This window comes from Solea solea, chromosome 13, assembly GCF_958295425.1.
Source record: "Solea solea chromosome 13, fSolSol10.1, whole genome shotgun sequence".
Classification (NCBI taxonomy): domain Eukaryota; kingdom Metazoa; phylum Chordata; class Actinopteri; order Pleuronectiformes; family Soleidae; genus Solea; species Solea solea.
The window spans coordinates 2,879,527-2,901,269 of NC_081146.1; the positions used below are offsets into that span (position 1 = coordinate 2,879,527).

Here is a 21,743-nt window from a genome sequence, read left to right on the forward strand (position 1 = left end):
AAGGAGTGGCTCATCCGGTGACAGCTGGACAGAATCAGGTAATTAGTCAGCTATATAAGCATGTTTGTAACCTGGTTCTGATCTCTTGCAGTAGGCTGGGTCCTCACGCGGACACACAGAGAGAGAGAGAGAGAGAGAGAGAGAGAGAGACGGAGAGACACAGAGACACAGAGAGTGAGGGCAGCGCAGCGCAGCAGAGCGCTGACATCACAGCCAGCCACAGCTGACTGCTTTTGGTTTTGTTTGGTTAATTGTTTTCAGTTGACAATAAACTGGTATATTTGCTCCCTCAACGCCGCCTCCTCGTCCTTCCCGAACCCCAGTGAGTGGGAAAAGCTCACACACCCCAAAAAGAGATGGAGGGAAAAAAGGCAATGAACGCTGGGTTTAGAAATTCCTTTTAGTGTAAGGGCTTACAGACTGACACGGAGGGTTGGTAAACAAGCTGATGCAAGACCAAGATAGCACTGGATCAAGAAGATGTGCAGCCATGCAAGCATGCATGCTCTGCCTTCACCATGATGTCAATAATCCCCAATCTCTTTTGTACTGCTGAAGTGGAACAAAATCAATGGCACAAACAAGGACAATAAAAAGCCATTTAATGTAGAAGAGACAGATACGTAGAAGTACAACAATTTAAATAGTATAGAGTGCAATGTGCTTATAGCCTGCAGGCTGTCATGTTAAGGGAATTATCATTTTCATTTTAACAGAACCTTAAGATGGCTCCACTTTCGATCGGAAAACAGATTAACAAAAAAGAAGTTTGTCCCTTCACCCAGTAGTTTATTCACGATACACAGCTGAGCAATTATTTTTGCAACACAACGGTGAGAATTGCACACGTCTTTTCAGCTGTTGCAGTACACAAGAATCTCTCCCCCCCCTCCCCCCATCATTTCTGTTGAGAATGTACATAGCTCACCATTTGCCACGCTGCGGCATAAATGACGGTAAAATTGTCCACGTTTTTGTTCCCGATGTGTAACTGCATACACCCAAAAGCAAAGCAGCTGGCGCGGCTCTAAAGCAATCATTTGCCCTGCAGTTGTTACATCCAGCTAATTACTTTATTATGATTTCACTCGCAATGTATTGTCTACCAATAACACCTTTCTTTCCCTCTCTCCGTTCCTCCTCCCTAAAAGTAAACCATCTCCTTAACTATCCTCTTCAAGGCAAAGCCATCTCTCATTTTCTGGCCATCTACTCCATCTTCTCTTTCCCTCGCTCCATCTTCATCCCTCCTCATCCTTCTAGCAGCCTGTGCCGTCACACCAGAGGCTGTTTGTCTCCGCAGGCAGAGGGCAGGGATTCTGAACTGCCTTTGTAGATGGGCTTCTTCTGCGAGTGGTCATCACTGAGGAGAGGGAGAGAGGGGGAAAGACAGAGGAGCGTGATTATCAGTGTATCGACCTCCCAGTAGGCACTAGAACAAAATAAGTGAGGAAATTATAGGGTAGAACTGAGCGGTGGAGCCACACATGGCTGCTGATGAGAAAGTCCATTTGTCTCTCTTTGTACACACATGCTCATTTTGATGAATTCGGTGAAGTACAGGAAGTAACTACAGTGTCAACACTGCTGCTGTTGTCTCAGGTTGAACACATAGTCCCTTAATTGATTCATAGGCAGAAACTAAATATACTTTCATGAAGAATGTTTGTGTAAGTGTATAATTGCCTTTCACATGTATTTATTTTGGGCCAGGGCCTTGCTTTACAGAGGCGGCCATTTTGGCTCCACCAACTGCACAAACGAGCCAGAGCTTGTTTTTTTGTGTTTTTAAAATGGAAGCTTACGACACAACTGAAGAAGAACGACTTCCTTTCTGGTATGTGCAGGCCACCGTAATTTCCCATACACGCTATAGATGAGGGGAATGGAAGTCACTAATTCATACATGATTGAGATTGCACAGTTTAGCTTTAGGTTGGACAATAATGTCAAGGAATATAAAAAATTCATGTATTTGATCCGCTGAAAGAAATTGGCATTTTCAAAGCTTTCACAAAAGTTGGCAGCCCATGGCCAAGTGATAGGGAATTGGGCTTTTTTAACACCGGAGGGTTGCCTGTTGGAATCCTTAGACGGATCAGGGGCTGGGATGCACCTGAGCATGATACCCAGACGCTATCGCTGCCCAGATAAGTGCTGCCCACTATAATCCTGAGCCTGGTTTGTGTGTGTTCTAATTCACTGTCATTAATTAAGTCCTGGACATCCTCTGCAAGAACAGAGGAACGTGTTTGTTTTCTTGAGGTGGCAAGAGCAAGAACATTTCATACCACAAGAAACTCAAGTGCAGAACTCCTCACAGGAAATGACAACATTACCACATTAACCACGCTGCACTTCCAATTTCTGGCCAATCACACAATAGTTGTTTGACACCACACAGATGATGGGTCGAGAACAAGCTGCAGGAACTCCTAACTAGCTACCAGCTGGGAGAGAGAACACATGCTCTGCTCTTGTAGAGTATGTAGGGTAAATAGGTGCGGTGGCTCTATGCGTCTTTGAACTGTCATTTTATAATGACTCTCATTTCATGTCTTTGATTTCTTTAAAGTGTAACTACACCTTGTCTTCTGACGCTAGCTCCATCCAATGCCTGATTTTGAAAAATGCCAAGACGTGGGCTGAGAGCTGAGTGGGAGAGTGGGTCTGGTAGTGAATTGTGTGTTTGCTTCAATGTGTTTACCAAAAAAGAGGGGAGGGGGGGGGGAGTCTGGGACAATGAGTGGGCTAAAATAGCCATTAGCAAAATGTGAATGCAGTAGCTGACATTTCAGCAAAGAGGCTAAAACAACAACAAAATAAATTTGAACAAATTAAAGCGGAACTATGAATTATACCCTAATTTAGCAGCTTTGGAATCATTGTGATGATTAAATCTGTGGTGGGGAGACTTGATGGATGTTTACGGTGGTGTTGTGTCAATATGTACTCCAAACTGTAGGGGGAGCTCTGTAGAGTTAAAGGCTTTGCAAAAAGCTCTGCATTAATGAATGCCAGTCATAATCTCTCTCGATCAATAACGAGGGAGCGGCAGCGGGCCTCATCTGATTGTCCATATTGGCAGTCAGGCAGTGGCAGCAAAACCATTTTTGCTCAAACTGCAAAGAAATATGTTTTATAAGAGTATGATTCCTGTGTGAAATCATACACACATTTATGGAGATTCTGTCTTTTGAAATAACTTTTTTTTTCAGCTCCTGAGGAAAAGAAATTAATGAGCGAAGCTACATAGGGTCATGGTGCACAATTAGCATACTGTGAGCATACAGGTTTAATGGGAATTCCGCTAATGATCTTATCGTCACAGTGGCCCAGGTTATAGCTCATATACTCTCGAAGAAGTCAACCTGGTGCTAATAACCTGGGCTTTTCATAGGAAGCATGAGAGGGAGCATGAAAGAGATCAGCGATGGGGTCAAGAAAGGTCAGTCCGACTGAGGCTGACTCGTATTCAGAGTGGATAATACTTTTTAAAGCAACCAGGCACTCGTCTGTGCATTTGAGCAGAGGTCTTTTAGACACGTGTAACACACACACACACACACACACACACGCACACTGGCCCTCAGACTACACACACTATAAGTGAAATTGCCCTTGTTCAATCACATGAGACAGAATGAAATAGTGCTGCAACAGCCATATCTGCAGTATGAATCAAACTTTAGGAGGAGAGACTGGAGCTGAGTTAGTGAAAATGGAAAGGTGGATAAAGCATTGTCAAGGAATGAAACAAGCACACGCGCTTGCATACACAGGCGTGATATACATCAGATTTTGAGAGTGATTTAAGAGGAAGATCACAAGCAAAGAGCGGAGAGATTGTTTATCATGAGAGAGGAGCAGACACAAACAGTCTGACAGTCCTTTCTTACATGGGTCCCTTGCTGGTGTTGGTTTGCTTGGCCCTGCGGCAAAGGAACACACTCATGGAGAGGATGAACACCAAGAGAGCCACACCAGCCGCTGAGGTCATCAGAATGAGACGGCCATTACTGGACTCGAACCAGGGGGCGTCCTCTGTGGGATGGAACAGTCAGACATGAAGGGATACATGCATCACATGGAATCTGAAATCATCTAAACTGAGCTTTCTGCCTGTGGGCAAGTCTTCAAACAGCACCTCCTGTATGTTTGAGGTGAGAAAAAGTGAACGTCTGAAGTTGATACAGTTATATTTCCATACACAACACTCTGTATCTTCAGCCTGTGATCATTCAAAATGCTTTCATATTCAATTCAACGCTTTTAAGGTAATGAAAATGGGCCCTTTGTTTAGCAGCCATTTTTACTGTCGCAAAACCACAGGTGGAAATAATATAATTAATGTTGGCTGAGTTCCACATAGTTTCCTCAGATACTTTTAGGAAAACAAGCCAATAAATAGATACCTGTACAGACTTTTAAAGACAGCAGTGATTAAACAAAATATTGAAACCAATGGGAGGGCAGGGGCTTGTTTCAACTACGATCAACTCATGCATGAAAACAATGAAGGGCTCCTGTCTTTATTTTGAGGGGGTTACTTGGGGAATTTTGTTATTTCTTATGTTGCTGTTTACATTATGTAACTAATATTATGCCGCAGTATCTCTTTATTTTCCACCAGCTTGAGACATGTCTCACTGAAAACCTAAATCTATACCTGCTTAAGTCTACAATATTTTATTGATGACTCATGTTCACCTCTTAATCTCAAAGGAATCCGCCCCTTTTCTACTGGAGACTAACGTTTCTGAACTGCTCACTCTCCTGCACCAAATTCCATAGAGAGAATCAGCATTTTAGCTCTCAGAGAAAAAAGGAGCTGCTGCTCTTCTGCTGCCTTTTTTTGGTCAATATGTGTCACTTAGGTAAATTTGAACAAAGGATTCCAAACACTGAAGTCACAAAACAACACATTTGAAGTAACTGGTGGAGGCAGTAGTGAACCAACACAACACTGTGTGCTGTGATGTAAAAGCACTGGTTGTCTCTGTGGAGTTTGGTGTGGGGAGTGGGATGTTTACAAGGCAATTCAAACTCCAGTTTCAGTCACAAAAGGTTGACTAACGTCAAGATAAAGCAGCAAACGTATTGTTATGATATCATAGACTTAAGCAGGTCTAGATTTTATGAGGTGAGACCTTCATTAATTGGCTTAAAACCAGTTTTTCCTCATGTCCCAACCTGGGTCTCGGCTTAGGGGCCCACAAAGCACAGGTAACGCCGATTATGTGTCAGCACCTCATTCAAGCACACTGTCACTTTAAGAGGGTGGCTTGGCAGCTGGAGCCCCACAGCTTTGCATCAGGCATGTGCGCTGCCACTGTCGTGCAAAACTCAAAGCCGCAGCAGTGACGTGCAGCGTTTGCCTGCCACACCTTCAAGGGTGAGCAAACATTATTCCAGCATCTAGAAATGATTACCTTTTTAATTAGTACATGTGCTCCAGAGAAGATAGAGGAGACACTGTGTGGAGCACAGTGACCAATGAGTCAATTGCGGCAGTAATAAGATAACGCTACCATAATAAATAACATGCATTGGCTTAATTGCATTTTTAGAGGTTGTGTAATTTCAGTGATTGAAATCATGGAGCCCATGAATCGTGCTGGGCTGAGGGGAGGACGTTTAAAAAACTGCAGCACGTTAACACGGTGCAGTCGTCTCACAGGTCACTGATAAAGATGATGAAGATAGATGAAGAGCCATAAATTAGATTAGCTATAACACCGTAATGAAATTAGTACCGCACTCGGTTGTGGCGTTCACGTTTCACGAGAAATAAGACACATGCGGACAAACTGTCATTCTGCAGGTGTCCATCTATAAACACAAGCATGAACACCACACAGTGTCTGTCCACAGTATGCACTCTCAGATCATCTCATTTCTCATTTTAGGACAAATATAATTAAAAGAAATAAGTTATAATAACTCTGAGCTCTGAACTGCACTTAACTAAGTTTGTAGAGAAAAAAAAAATGAAAGGTCAGATGATGATTTTGATTTTTTTCTGGAGTGTTACGTTATCTTCTCGTCCTTTAAAGTTAGCGCTGCTATGTTCTTTGACATTTCACTGGTAATTTCCCTAATTTGCAGTGTTTTCTGTGATGTCATCACATGGAAGTCTTCTTCCTTCATCCTTCTAATTCATGCAGCAGGTAAAAAAAAGACTCAGACATCCTCAAACATAGAAGGCATTAAAGGTTTTACACAGATTACAACTTCCACGTATGCATCTAATGTTGCGTTGTCACTTTTATTCTGACTTCTTGGAAACTTGGACTTTGAACCTTAAAAACCATTAGAGAAAATAAGCAGAAGTGCACAAAGACTAATGTATGTAGGTGTGGTTTCAAAACAAAATCCCATTGTGAATGCTCAAGATTTGCACAAATTTGATCGGTCAGATTGGACTATACCAGCGGATGCCGGTGTCCACTCATATCTGCCACGCTCTATTGCCTGTTTCCTCTAAATGGAAGCATAATTTACTAAATCTGTATCATGTTCTACTAAAGAAGACCTGGAACTAGACATTAAGGCCATTAACTATTCAGGAAAATATTTACTGATGTAAATCAAGTGAAAAATAGAAGCTAATTTTACGATGAACTTCCATTCAAATTGAGTTTTTGCGAATTGTGTTCACTAACTGCTACTTCCACCCTATTTCCTGGGTTTCAATGTTTAACCCACTATGGAAGCTTCATTTTCCATCCCTTTTGAATGCTATGACCATGTATGGTCAATATATACTGAGTCCTTCTTGGTCTTAACTGTCCTGGATACATAAGATGGACACCCAAAAAATCAGATAACCTCTTTGATGTGTCTCTTCAGTTTTCAGGTTTAAAGTATAAATAGCTACCTCCATAATTTTGTCTTTATTCTTTCTTTGATATGTATTCAGAGTTAAATGTTTTCTTTTATTTTCCTTGATTGAAAAAACATCCTGATGAACTCATAATTGAATTTTGACCAAAAGAAAGAGTTATTATTACATATATTAATAAAAAAATGTAGTTTAGCTTCACTGGTGATGGTTCACACGCTCATAGCTAAACGCTATTTAAGATGGCCTCTCATTTTCAAACACCAGTGCAGTAAGATAACAGTAATATTATCTCCTGAGCAGACAATCACGACACCAAAGTGTCTAAAAAAAACTGTCTGGAAATATTTTGGGTTCAACACCAAAGACGGCAGTAACGAATAAATCTGCAGACTCTCCTGTTAGCTTAGTTGTTAGCTCAGCCCCCCAGAGTGAGGTTGCAGAGGAGGCATCACAGACGGGAGCACAACAAGTGATCAACCTTGACTAATGACAATGATATCGTTGTAGTAATGTAGTGGGATTGTTTAGGGAACTTGGCTTGTGACTGGAGGGTTGCCAGTTCCAGTTATCAGAGTCCCCGCTAGGTCAATGGCTGGGGAAATCCAATCCTCGTTACTCTAAAGCCCTATTTGGACGGGATTAGTTTTACATGGGGATGTCCAGGAAGTCAGGGTGAAGTTGTTTGCGTCTATCTTCCAACAGAGCCGGTGTTGGCTGAGGCGTCTAAGTGTGTGGTTAAGTCAAGGGGCGGCAGTTTGGGGATCACCAGATACCCCCCTCGCCCTTCCGCATTAAGGCTCTTGTCATCCAGTTACTGTGTAGGGTGAGAGAAGTTGTGCCTTGTCTAAGGGCCGCCCGCTGTGGACCAGACAAGGTGATTTATCGCTCCCAATTGTGGTAATTTTACTGAGATTTCTTATCCCGTGCGAATTGGCCATTAATATTACAGATGTCCATTACTCCACCTCCCCATGTAAAGGTAAATTGTTCTAGTGCTGGTCCCAAGCCCGTATAAATGGGTGGCAATGGGATCTCTGCCAAGTCAAGTGTGTGAATCATCCGCCGTGTTGACCCCATAGTCGGATTGTTTGCTGCAATCCTACTAATAATGACCTCACATTTGAGAAAGGGGGGGGGGGGGGTTTGGACAGGGAAATATATGAATATCCTTAAAGGAATAGTGTATCAATAAATATTCATCGGAACTTTGTGTTTTGAAAAAAGTGAAAGCCCCTAATCTCATGACGTAAGTGCAGCCAGACATAATTTAAGAAGCTGTTTCATTACCACATTTTATAGTTTTACTTTCTGGCTCAGGGGATCAAGTGAATTCCCCTGCACTTATGAGGAATCTCAAAGAGCTTTTTGGAAAGGGGAAGTGAGGGAAAGTAATACTGCTGCAGGCTGTAAAAATGGCAGCCGGCCTTGTCCAGGAAGATGTGAGGTCTTTTCTTACCTGGCAGCACAGTGATTCTGACTGAGCGCTTCTTGCTGAGTGACTCCACGGAAGGATGCTCAGCCATGCAGGTGTACTGTCCTTCATCTGCCACGCTCGCCTTCCTCAGTGTCAGCGTAGACGAAGGCAGGATCCAGTCGCTACCCTGCGATGAAAAGACAGAGACAAATGAGAGAGACTAAGTGAGTGGAACAAACATGAATGAGGGCCGTGTAAGTAGGAGCTATATTTTTCCTGGCTGGATTGTTTGCAGGTCATTGAGACAAATTGGTTGAAAGGTAAAATTGTGATCCGCTGAGAGCAGAGAAGAGATGGAGAATAAACAACCCTTACTGATAAAAGAGAGAGTCGGAGAGGAAAACATACACATCTGTCATATTTGACAAGTGCAGCAGAGAAGGAAGAAACTAAGAGGAACAAAGAAAGAAAACAAAATGACGGGGGAAAGACTCCGTTAGGCATGGAGTGATAAGAAAATAATGATCACAATCAAACAATGTAATTTACCTTCATTCCGGTAGTATCCATTAGCTCAGATACACATACTGAAGAAACTGATGAACTAATGGCACTAACATTACCAAAAAATACAAAAATCTTTAAAGATTTTGGCAAAACATGAATTAAAATACACAGTGAACAATATAAACGTGATTGAAATGTGATTCATGACAATATTGTGATGGTTTAAACCTCTAAAACTGTAAGCTCCTTTTTGCATTTTGCATTTTATAGTAGAGATTTTAGTATGTCACATATTTGTTGTGCATAGGGAACATTTGAAGTGAAAAACAAAATAATTATTATAAATCACGAGGTTCAGAATGACTGTCCCCCTATGGCACTTCAAAATAAATCACATGTTGGTCAGCTCGTCAGCCTTTTCAAGTCACTCACATGAAATAATAGTGATGTTTTCCATTCGTGATTACCCCGACTATAGAAATTCACCACTGCCAACGTATTCTAAGTGCTATTTTTATTGCAATGTGCAACAATAGTATGTATTGCACCATCTCTAAAGGCAGTAATATTGGGACAGAGACAGAAAGACAGAAATATCAGCTGCTACCTCCCAAAGGGAGTGTATTTACCTGGGCAATAATCCCAGTGAGTGAATGCGACACAAGTCAATAACCCAGATAAATAACACCATCATCTACACAGAATGATGCTGCTGCAGCAACACAATGTTAACACAACTTGTAATGAGATGGCAAGGGAGCGGGATGAATTGTGGACACACAAAAAATCAGCATTGTTATGAGACAGATCCCAACATGGGAGGAAACAAATAACAGGCCTTTGGATTTGGATTTGAAAACAAACAAATGTGAAGAATGGAGTAAAAAAAAAAAAAAAAAAAGACATTACACCATGCAAATGATTTGGCTCCTGAGAGCCACAGCTCCTGCCAAGAAAGTCTATTTCAATTTGAATGGATTGGAATTAAGAGGATTTCCCATAAAGGACAGGTCTGGCCAAAGCAGCATTTTGTATGCAAATCCACTGGCTCCTAAAGCAGTGGCCCGTTTCTGCCTCTATCCTGCTGTCATTACCAGGGGCCAATGTGTCCATGGTGACTGTCTGTCAAAGTGGGCCATTCTGATGCAACTTTCTGTACCATATCCTTTCTTGTCAAATATAAAAGTGGGCCAACACACACGCACACATACCTGAACACACTCCATCAAACATCCCACTTCTTCTTATTACATATTTTTTATTTTATTTTAAATGTGTCACTTCTGGTTTCTGGAGGTCTTATGACGTTTGTAAATACACCACAGACACATTGATAGGTGAGTCATGAGCGCTGGTGTGCTAAATGATTCCAGGTGAGGAACCTGCCAGTCACGCAGACTAGAAAGTCTCTTTTCACACAAAAAACTGGAAACAAAACAAGTTGCAGAAAGAAGAAAACACAATGTAGCTCTGACATCAGTGCGTTGACATGCATGTTGAAAGTTTTGATTTTAGTCGGACTAAGACAATAACTCAGTTTCTGTCACTCTTAATGTCATATAAACACGTTAGTCTGAGTAAAATCGAGCTAGTCTTAGTCAAACTTACATATCTGGATAATGCTATAGCCAGATTCCTCCTGCATGTATACACTTAGTCAGATTGGAGTCTGACTTTGTATTCCAGAATACCAAATCCAAAGTAGAAGTAGACGAGACAGCGACATAAAGTGTGACATAACAGTCAACTGGAAACCAATTCAATATGCAATAGTTTATAGTTTATATATCTCCCCCGTATACTCAGACTCGGCAAGTTGTCCGATTGCCTGTCTTAGTCGGACTACGGCCTTAGCTTGATTAAACTGTGTGTCTGTAAACGTACTGAGTGACTGTCATTTTATATACTATTTTGTATCTTCCACTAAATCCCCTTCAAACTGAACAGCAAGTGAACAAATTTACGGTGCTAATAAAGTGTTATAAATACCACTGAGCGTTAATTGTCCCAAGTCATAAAAAGTAAGGTTTGCTATAAACATTCATGGCTAACATCTACGCTAATGGCCACAACATGAATGTGACGACATGCACAGAGCGTCACTCACAACTTCTGCTTAAAAAGTATAAGCTACAGCTCCTTAACGTCCAGTCAGTTGTCAGTAACAGAATACTCTGACTTTTTAAGGTAATGTTAGCAATTAAAACTTCCTAAAATTTCCAATATGGAAATATTTACACTGCTCTTTGAGTACTTAGCGCTCCACTAAATCCTATAATTCATCAATAAACACTCTGGTAACTTCAGCATACACCATCTCTGCATCTTCGACTGGCAGCTGACCGGGAATAGTCGGGCTAGCTCATTGAAAACCAGGAGTCAAATGATGCTGGAATTGCGATGCTGCCTAAAATGAAGCAGACGAAGAAGAAAGTTGCTCATTCACCCAATCCTGTGCACCTACTTGTGCCAATCAGAGCTGAAACCGAATGACTCTATTGCAGAGTCATTTGACTTGGAAGTAAATTCTGATTAAACACATTCCCACTGGTTGAAAATCATTTGTTGTCCAGTTGGAACATGGTTTACCTGAGCAGGGTGAACACAGCCAACACTGCCATGCACTTTATTTTGCTCTGTCGACACGTCTGGCAAGGATGTTGTTTTGGCCAACTACTGAAACTCCTGAATAAGGGAACCGAACACAAGCTGGGTTTCTTTGTGATGACGACAGAGAAGCAACATCTATTCAACATGGCAGCCACTGAAGAGCAACTGTTTATCGATTCAGTTGCTGCTTCGATTTTTTAAGCGACTTGCTCCAAATAGCTCCTCCGCGCTAGACGGCATTAATCCTACAAAACTACAACAAGCACATTTGTTGACACATTTTCCGTCACTCTGCATAAGTCATCCCATTGGTCCAAATGGTTGTCGGTCTATTCAGTTGCGTACAGAGGCATTTTGATCTATGTCCATCTGTCACGCCTCTTGGAAGTGGGAGGTGAGTATTAGGGCCAGCCAAAAAAAATTAAAAACAGCCAAAAAAAATTAAAAACAGCCAAAAAAAATGCACAAGGGGAAAAAGGTTTTTTTTTTGCCTGACTTTTTTTTTTTCTAGTGCTGGATTTATTTAATTTTTTTGCCTGCTTTTTCCCCTTGGTTGTTTTTTTTTTTTTTGGCTGGTCCTAATACTCCTTATATCTATGCTATCCAGTCTAATCCAGACAAATAAGACTAATTCTGGAAATGTATGGTTGAGTGAATTTTTTTTTTTTTGCCAGTGTCTTAAAATGTCTCATTTGTGAGCTGCCTTATGCTAACAATAGTGGCCTGGGGACAATGTGGACATTGTGCTTACCAACTTGTTACGATGACTCTTTTAAGACACAAATGTGTGAGATGCTGAGAGTAAAATGTCCAAAAAAATGCTCTTCACAAACTATATATTTTCCCTTTCCACCTTTTCAGTGTGGGTTATTACTGCTTCTTCTTTGAGCCTCACATATGCTAATAGTTATTTTACAGACATTTAAAATCTGAACCTGGCTATCCATTACAACAGCAGTGTTTTATATAAAGTTTTAAACCAAATAAATGTCACTTCATTGTCAGTTCTAGCAACAGAATCTCTTTGAATCAGAACATATTTTTTCAGAATAAAGACATAAACACATTTTTAAATCATCTGCTGGACCAAATACTGATGCTGGTGGCCAAGTTTTGGCCCATGGGCCACCTGTTGCTGACCACCGGTATAACTGTTGCTGTCCCTTAAAAATGAAAAGCATGCTCACCAGAATATGACAAAAACCTGAAGCACTACACACACTCACATTCAAGACTAACAGTATTAGCCGTATAAAAAGTCCACACAATTGGATTTGCACTTGTAAGCTCATTTAAAACCAGGATTAACTGTGACCCTTTAACAAGCACATTAACCGCCTCCAGCTAACTTCTAAAGAAGAATAACAAAAGAGGAAACTTAGCCATTATGTCTGCCCGTTCCCATGACATCCTCATCGCTGCACTATTATAGCTTCACTGCATCTGTTACCTGCTCGTGGCAGCGGTGGTGATTCTGATGACACCTTCAAAGTGAATCTCCCAACCCATCAACTCTGCTCTTGTTCTACACCGCAGTTGTCACAATAGCATTTTACACTGAGTTGTCTTAATTTCCCTCGGGCGAGGCTTTCTTAGCTCAGCGAAGAGCCCAATTGAATAATTCAATGCCGGTTAACCAAACACTAAAAAAATCATTAGAAATCTCCCCCACATAATTGTTTTCAGGTTGACTGGCTCTTGTCTAGACCTCATTAAACTATTAATCCCCTGTAAGTGGACAAGCCGCAATCCCCAGCGAGAGGTGGGCCCATAAGCCGACAGGTCACTTTGAATACAGTGAAAGACGAAAGGCAGTACGCGGGCAGCCAACGAGCAGCTTAAGGAAGTCAGTGAGAGGTGTGTTTACAGGAGAGAGTCGAGAAAGTTGAGAGGATGCTCAAACAAAGCCAGGAGAGACCTGGAAGAAGACGGGGAAACTAAAATAAAGAGGTCACGCTGAAAGGCGACAGGGGGAGCAAGGAGGAGGGAGGTGGGGGTGCTTTTTGGATGACAAGTATCCAAAAGCATAATGAGGACACTGCCTCGGCGCACACTCCAGAGGCTGTCTCACCTCCTGGTGCCAGAAGTAGCTTGGCTTCTCTGAAGAGCTGGCAGAGCACCTCAGCACCACATCATCCCCTGGATGCACCTTCAGCTCCTGTGGGACACCCAGGTACTTGGAGTAGCCCTCCCTGGACAGTGACAGCTCTCCCATGTCTAAAATGTAGAGAGGATGAGGGAAGTGAGAAAGACTGTAAAAACACATTTAATGGGATAAACTGCAAAGGAAAAAGAAAATGGATTTTCAAGAAAGTGAAAATAAGCCTCGTTTCTGAGAAATTCTTACTTTTCACCTGAAATGAAAAATAATCTTGGCAAGTATGTTTTGCACAACAATCTATTTTTATGACAAATACCAAAATGACTGTTTACTTTGAGCTTTAATAACCAGTGACAAGTGAAAATGGTTCCCTAATGCTCCTGCTCCTGGTTTGTGGTGAAATAGCACAATCACTCATTGGCGTGTGTGCACAAATATAAGAAATTCTAATGCATACATTCTTAAGTTCGGCGTGATCAAGTAAATTAAGACAATTTTCTTACAGCAGAGAGTTTCTTTGCTTGTGATAAATGTAACATTTGTAACTCGGGCCAGTTTTTCCTCCTCTAAAGGAACATTACAGTCTGGACGTGGATATATCTACAGATATTCTAGCCAAGCAAATGTGCTCCGCCCATTGAGAATAGAACAGAAGTGAGAGGTTTGGGTTTTTTTGAAGGTTGTATGAAGTACCGACACCTGGGCAGTGACGAGAACCAGCCTGACGCGCGGTAACAAATCATTACTCTTACTGAATATGTCACTGCCAGTGGGAACAAACAGGAGGAAACAGATCTCAGCCACTTATCAAGACTCACGGATTAACATCCACACCGACCAGTGTTTTGCCTGTCCCATGTCACCTCAAGCTAAAGCTAAAATCACTTTGGTGCAGTGAGTGAGTGGTTTATAACCTTCAGTTTCAAGCCAGAAAAGACAATATAACAGTGACGGACATATTCTTAACAATGTCGTAGACTACAGATTTTGTGACGTGCGACATATATATACCAAATAAGGAAGCAGTAAGTATTTTTACAGAATATTTGACCCCCATATAGTGAGAAACAGACACTCTCCTTTAAGAGTGAGCTGCACGACACAATAAATTGACATATTACACTTTTTAACTACACTTGAACATACTGTACACGTCGGAGTATGAATGCCCCCCCCCCCCCAGTGGCACAGGCTGTTCCGGGCAAATCGATACTAATGATAATAGGTTTCATCTTATCGAAGTCTTTAGAGAGGCATTGTTGTGAATAATGGCTCATTTTCTCCTCCATCTCAATAAATGGCCCACGTCCATCTAACTGCTGGCCTCTCGCCTCCACTGTCCCCTTCAGTCCTTTTGTCCATTCTAATCTTTTGCCTGTTATTGATCCCCCCCCCCCCCCCCACCCCCCACAAATCTGAAGAGCTTATCAAACAGCATTACAATCTGTCGATTTGACAGCCACTGAAAAGATGGAGGACTAGCTCTGCTGCGGACGCAATTTCATGTAATTGTGCGTCATACATTAAACCCCAAACTCCCAGCACATTTGCTTGTGGTCCTCCTACCACAGCTTGCTGTTCAATGGCTCTGCTCTTGTTGTTTTGTTTTGCAGGCTTCTTGTGTTATTAAGTTTGAATGTGTTTTTCTGTGTCCAGGTTGTCTGAGAACATTGTCTTTACCATTTACCATTCGTGTAGGAAAACTACAGCGTTTCAGAGTTTCTCCCCTAGACTGCTTGACATTGGGTTTGTATTATATTATTAGTGAAACAAACATGCTGTATTTATCTTGGCTGTTGTCATACTTCTGCAGAACGCTCTTTGACCTCAGCAGAACACAGATATGGAGAAAGTAAAAAATAAAGGAGGAAATAAAGAAACACTGAGTCATTGTTTCAGCTCCTCATTATCAAGCCAAGGCACTCACAGTGCACTTTGAAGGCCAGCGGCTCGGAGGAGTTGTCCGTCGCATTCTCAGCAGTGGAAACACAGCGATAAGGCCCCTCGCTGTAGCGCGCCGCGTGGGGGATGGACAGGACCAGACTGTTATCCTTGCGCTCGGTCAACATGGAGAAGAAACACCACGATCGCTCGTACACTGTTCGCCAGCTCTGCATGTACTGATGAGGAGAGAGGAGGAGAGAAGAAAACAAAGGGAAACATGAATGAGTAACTTATATTCTGCTTCCTGAAGACCTAACATCAGACCCAAGTTTGAAAACCAAACCAAACTAAACCACAGGGCTGTGTATTGGCAAAAATCAATATGATACGAAACGGGGGAATGTACAGTGTATAATAAAGGTGATGTATTGTCATTTGTTTCCCAGATGTTAAATTGAACTTTTTTACTGATACTTCAACCCAAAACACTCAAGAATAGTGTTAAATTCGACTCTCGACGCTGAAAGAGTTCAATTTAACACTATTCCAGAATGTTTGTGGTCCCAATTAGAACTGACGTTAAATTGACTCTTTTAGTTTTAATTTAACGCTGCAAAATATGCATCAACTATTCCTAAAATAAATTAGAATAAGATAATTTATATGCAGTCGGCTGCCAACCAACTAACTATTAATACAGCACTTCAAACAATCAATATAGTATCAGGCTTTATTGCTTTATTTGACAGTATCTGTATGTTGTTATATTAAATGTTACAGAGAGACAGAGACATGCAAACATAGTCCAGGTATTTTGACTGAAACTACAACCAGTCCGTTCTGTCATCATTCTGGAGGTTGTAACTCATCATAATTGGTTCTCTTCTATATAACAACCTATTTTCTTTCAACACTATGTTGAATTTGAGAATCAATATAGGAAGGTGTGTAGCAGATTGTTTCTGTGTTTTTATGACAATAACGGAAGGAAAATACTGCAACATCATATTTTTCTAGTCTAAACCGGGTGCTTTATCAGGTTTTTTCATTATTTATTGTCATTTATGTTTCAGATATTGTCATTGGAGATTCTCCCTGCTCTTTGATTGTTTTTATTACAGTGACGAATGTTTATTCCCTCTATCTCATTCCTCCGTTTCTGCCAAGAGCGTCTCGACAAACAGGTGATAACACGATCACACACCAGTGATGTGGAGACAAAATAAATAAAGTGATTGTGGTTCAGAGGCGTGCAATTTCTGGTAAACAAGGTCATTACTATTCATAAGGTCCCAGAAAGACTGGAACAACATGGAGCATCCTTCTCAGGGTAATTCAAATTTAATCACAATGAATTTTGTTGAGACTTTCAAGTCATTTGTGTAAAATATTATTTTCTTAAAGAAAATAAATAAACAGGGGCCACACGGTTGGTGTAGTGGTTAGCACTCCACACTGCAGCAAGAAGACCTGGGTTTGAAACCCGGTGACTCTCATGTGGAGAATAAAGCACTCATTTACATAACATACGCAAATTCATTCAGGTGATAAAGGTTACAGAGCGTGTGACACTGTTCAGTCAATATTCAGTGTCACAGTGTCACAAATACAAAACATGATAACAAATGAAACTTTTTTTCCAATCTTGCTAAAGTCATTAAATCAGGATACATGTTTTATATTATTTTTAACCAGTGTTTCCCAAAGACTGGGTCGGGACCCACAGATGGTCACCTTTACTGGTCACATGGTAAAAGAGGAGTGCATTTCAAACACATCTCTCTTTGCCTGTTTTTCTCGCACACTATGTGATATTGACATTGTTGTTAATGAGGCAGACAATCCCAATGTGTTCAGGTTATAAAGGTCATAGAGTGTGTGTCACTCTGCAAATAAAAAACATCATAAAAAATGATTCACCAGTCATTTCATCACTTTACATTTTCATATTATCTGAAACCAGTGTTTCCCAAAGACCGGGTCGGGACCCACAGAAGGGTCACGGGAGATTTCTTTGGCAGAATTTGCCCTGACTTTAAGTTGAGATTTATCTGTACGTTGTTATGAATAACATGCATAGAATCAAGTTTTAATATATTTAAAATGTATCTCTTTGAAATCCATTTGCTTACCAATGCAAAATTATAAGGGGATTACAGATATGGGTCTAAATGAGTCGCTACATTAAGCACAGATCTGCTTAATGCCATGATTTATATAGTGATTTGGGAAACACTGTTTTAAATAATAATTCACTGGTAAAAGAGGAGTGCTGTTTTCCTCTCACATTATGTGATATTTATATACTGTAGTTGTTAATGCAGAGGCAGACAACGCCAATGAGTGGAGAGTAAGTGGTAAACTAACCACTCAAGGCACTGATAGTGACTGTAATATGCTGGCAGCTGCCCGGGGACTTTCATTTAAACACCTACTGTGTCTGTCTCTCTCTGTCTCTTATGACAAATGTGAATATCTGAGTTTTTAAGGACATTCTCAGGTGGATTTGTTGTGTGTTGTGAGGATAACACATGTTCTTGTTGCATACAGGATGGCAGTCATCCATGCTGAGCCTTTATTTGAAGATGGCCTGGTTGACACTTGATAGTCTCTGTGAAGTCATATAGTTCAATGTGTAGTTCTGTGTTCAAACAGAAATGTCTGATTACTCATTAATTTAGTCATTAGAAGAAAAGCTAACTTTTAATCGCGATTAATCTAGATTAGTGAATATCAAAATGTGAGATTAATTTGTTATTTTTTTTCTCAGTTATAGTTTGTTTACCAATTCAAAATAATGTTAGGTGTTAGAGATATGGGTCTAAATGAGTCAAGACATTAAGCAACTTGTTTTAAACTGGTAAAAGAGGAGAGCAGTCCAAATGCATCTCTCTTTTCCCGTTTTTCTCCCACACACACACCCACTCCCACGCTCACTCACCCTGGAGAAGACCTCAAAGTGGACCTGGCTGATGTTTTGCTCAGAGTCCGAGTACAAACACTCCAGCGTGATGCTGTCTCCCTCCAGAACCGGCTGGCTCGGCCCCTTAATGAGCAAAGTGGCTGCATGTGGACAGAGATTACAGATGTCGGTTATTGATCACAACATGAATAGATTGGGAGGAGGAGGAGAGGACATGTTGACCCACACCGGGGACCCAAACTGCTGTTCTGGTGCAGCACTTTTGAAAACAACCTCTCCTTCTTCCTGCTGTTTGTTCCTGGCTCCTGCTGGAAAAGTGCCAATACGCTCAATGTCACCATGACCACATGACCAGCAGGTTCTTCCACTTTTCAGGAGTGACAGCAGAGCCAATTTGTCTTTCACCTCAGGGAGGATTTACTGTGACGCGCGCACACACACACATTCAAACACTTTCAAGCTGATGGATTCTTCCCAGTTAGGGGCTGAATATGTGGTTGACCTCTACACACACACACACACACACACACACACAGTACATGTATAAAAACTGTTTTCAACCAATCGTCAGTAATGTAAACAAGACTTCCTGTTTTCGTCTAACCCGTGAAACTGCCAGGGGGAAGCACCTCACTGGTACAAAAGACACACACACACACACTCTCATACTCTAACATTCTTACTGACATAATCTTAATCCTAACCCTTAACCGAAAACTTAACCCAACTCTTAAAACGTCCTTTAAAGTTGTGAGGACCAGACAAAAAGGCACTTTCACTTTCCCCAAAAAATGTCCTCACCCCCTATGGTTGAGACGTGTTTTTGTTGGTCCTGCACCAAGATACACAAGAACACACATGCAGACACACACACACACACACATTTATACAGTCATCAGGTTCCCCTTAAAATTGATCAAAGTGAGTCATGTATTGTGTGAGTTAACTTCTTGACCCACACACACTAATTCTAGTCCTAACCCTAAAAACGGGTCTTAAAAATGTCCTCACGCATACAAGGACACACACTGGTTTCCTGGTTTGATTTCCTGACCAAACCCTAACCTTAACCTAACCATGTCTTCACCTTAAAACTTCATATTTTTATGTTATGGGGACTTGCTTTTTGTCCCCATGAAGAAGACACGTCCCCATAATGTGACTGCGTCAGCAAATTTAGGTCCCCACAACATGTGTAATACCTGGAACACACACACACACACACACACACACACACACATTCACCACAACAAAAGAGCAGGAGCAGACCAGCAGAACAGGTCTAAACTAAAAACTCCTCCATGAGATAAAAGCATATTTACCATAAGTGCCCTTGATCAGGGCGAGCAGTGCAACAACCAGAAGCAGTTTCATGTCTGTGAAAAAATCCTTTCAGTTATCAAATAAAAAGCTGAACACTGTGATGTTCAGTGTAAGTGCTGCGGTCTAATCTGAAATGAAAGTTTGCTCACTATTTATCCTTCAAGTCAGCGGGGGTGTGGCTTTCATTTCTTCTTTCTTTTTCAGGAAGTGGAGTCAAGTTCAAAATGGAAATATTATTATTATTTAACCTACAGCTGAAGAACGAGTGTTACTGTATTAGGTTTATATTTGCCGAGGAGAATTCAAGGCTGGAATATTATTGATGTGAGTTACATTTGAAAAATAGAAAAATAAACAAATGCTGCTGCTCCAATCGTGAAGCAGCGCGTCATCAGTCTCTGGGGGAAGTCCGACCTCTCATGTTTTCAGACTGAGTGTGCATTGTTGTTGTTGAGGCCAGTGTTTCTGTGGAAGTGGAGGGAAGTTGTGACATGTTTTGTTTTGAAATTCCCCGAGCTTGATATCAAACACTGAACAAGCAAACACGTTACGCTTCACTCCTGCGAACTCTGTCCCATCTGCTGTTAACCGGAGCTGAACAAGAGACTGATATTGAAAGAGAGACGCTTTACTGCGGCGTTCATACACTTAACACTGAGTGACTCTCAAGTATGAAATTACTACTTATTTTAAGCTTGTTGCTCTTAGGCTTAGATTCTCTCAAATTGAGCAAATACCTGCCAAATATGGAGCTATTACAGAGTCTCTTACTTTGTTTGTTCTCTGTTAAATCCTTTTTTATGTGAACACAAGAGACACTTGCTTTTGTGAAGTTGCCTGCAGCCGATTCCCAATGAATTTTAAATTAATGTTATCATGAAGGAAATGGTTTTATGTTTTTTGCGTTGTAATTATTTCCCTATAAAAACCTAAATGTTCATGTAAGGCTAAACGAACACAGATGTTTGCCTTTTAGTATGTTTTTTAATCGTTATTGTGTGGATATATTGTGGATATGTTTTTATGTCAGTGTTTTTTACTTGCTTACACTTCCTCTGAAGGCATTCAACATTGTTTTATTAAACTAGTCGAGAAAGCACTTCCACCAAGGCTGCTCAGTTCCCCACAGTGCAAGATAAACTCTTGCAAGATAAAACAAATTGTGAATCTGTATCATACTCCAGGTCCCCATAAAAAGGAATCCAATTCGTCTTTTACTTTCTGAGTTCTGATCTGTTTCCCAGCATGCACTGAGGTAAGGTGTGAAGGGTGAAAACTGTGTCCTCAATTCAGATTCCTGGTACACAGTGGGATCCAAAACACTGAGGCAGAGCTACTAGCTCGTAGTCGAGTGTGAAAAGTATATATTTTCTTCAGTAAATCAATACAAATACAAATTATATGTCTGGTTGCAGCTGCTACAAGCATGTATGTAAATGTAATATATGCAGAAATATAAAATCCATGTAAAGCATGAAATTCAAATACATGTTCTAATATATGTACATGTAAATATAAAGGTTTTTATTATAGGTATTCCATCGGTTCGAAAGCGATATCTTCATATATCTCAAACTCGTCAATTGTGGCTCCCCAATTGATTTCACACGGCCCACAACTTAATATCAAGTTATAATGAGTTATTTATGTCTGTTTTTGTTGATTAAAAATTCATTTTGCATATTTAAAAAAATCTCTTGTGGCGGCGTGCTCAGTCGCAGCCGCTCTGATCAACAATCCATCTGACCTCGACATTTCGTTGTGCACTACCAGTTGTATAATGACAATAAAGACCTTTCCTTTCCTTTCATATGAAAACAAATACTTTTATTTTGAAATTTGTCATGAATATCGTCATCACTATATATGTTTTTCTTTCTCTTAAAGGCCCAGCGTGTAAGAACTAGTGGCATCTAATGGTGAGACTGCAGATTGCAACAGAGGACTTTTCCATTCACTCCGACCTTTTCAAAGTGTGTCAAGAAACTACGGTGGCCTGCAGACACCAGAAAGGATGTTAACACTCTTTCGCTACTTAACAACTTCTCTGTATTTCCTCCTCCTCATTCTTCTTAATTGGTCTGTGGGTCAGGTTCATCGGGTTCATGTGGGCAGAGACGTTTTTTCTTCATTT

At 40.9% G+C, this 21,743-nt stretch overlaps 1 protein-coding gene across 1 annotated transcript; it reads right to left on the reverse strand.

Moving 5' to 3' along the window:
• Positions 1-585: 585 nt before the first annotated feature.
• Positions 586-19,760, reverse strand: si:ch211-79k12.1 (uncharacterized protein LOC568891 homolog). The gene is made up of 7 exons (XM_058648802.1): positions 19,609-19,760; positions 18,305-18,426; positions 15,407-15,599; positions 13,450-13,595; positions 8,304-8,448; positions 3,900-4,044; positions 586-1,363 (listed from the first exon to the last, which is right to left on the reverse strand). The coding sequence occupies exons 1-7, from the start codon at positions 19,658-19,660 to the stop codon at positions 1,276-1,278; spliced, it is 891 nt and encodes a 296-aa protein (XP_058504785.1). The 5' UTR covers positions 19,661-19,760; the 3' UTR covers positions 586-1,275.
• Between the last annotated feature and the right edge of the window lie 1,983 nt (positions 19,761-21,743).

What these genes read in the sequence shown, in the direction of transcription:
- si:ch211-79k12.1 (XM_058648802.1), bottom strand. Translation starts at nt 19,660, where the DNA reads ATGAAACTGCTTCTGGTTGTTGCACTGCTCGCCCTGATCAAGGGCACT. An exon ending in CCTGATCAAGGGCACTTATG is followed by an intron (nt 18,427 to 19,608) that starts GTAAATATGCTT and finishes GTCCACATGCAG; the next exon opens with CCACTTTGCTCATTAAGGGG. An exon ending in GCTACTTCTGGCACCAGGAG is followed by an intron (nt 8,449 to 13,449) that starts GTGAGACAGCCT and finishes TTTTCATCGCAG; the next exon opens with GGTAGCGACTGGATCCTGCC.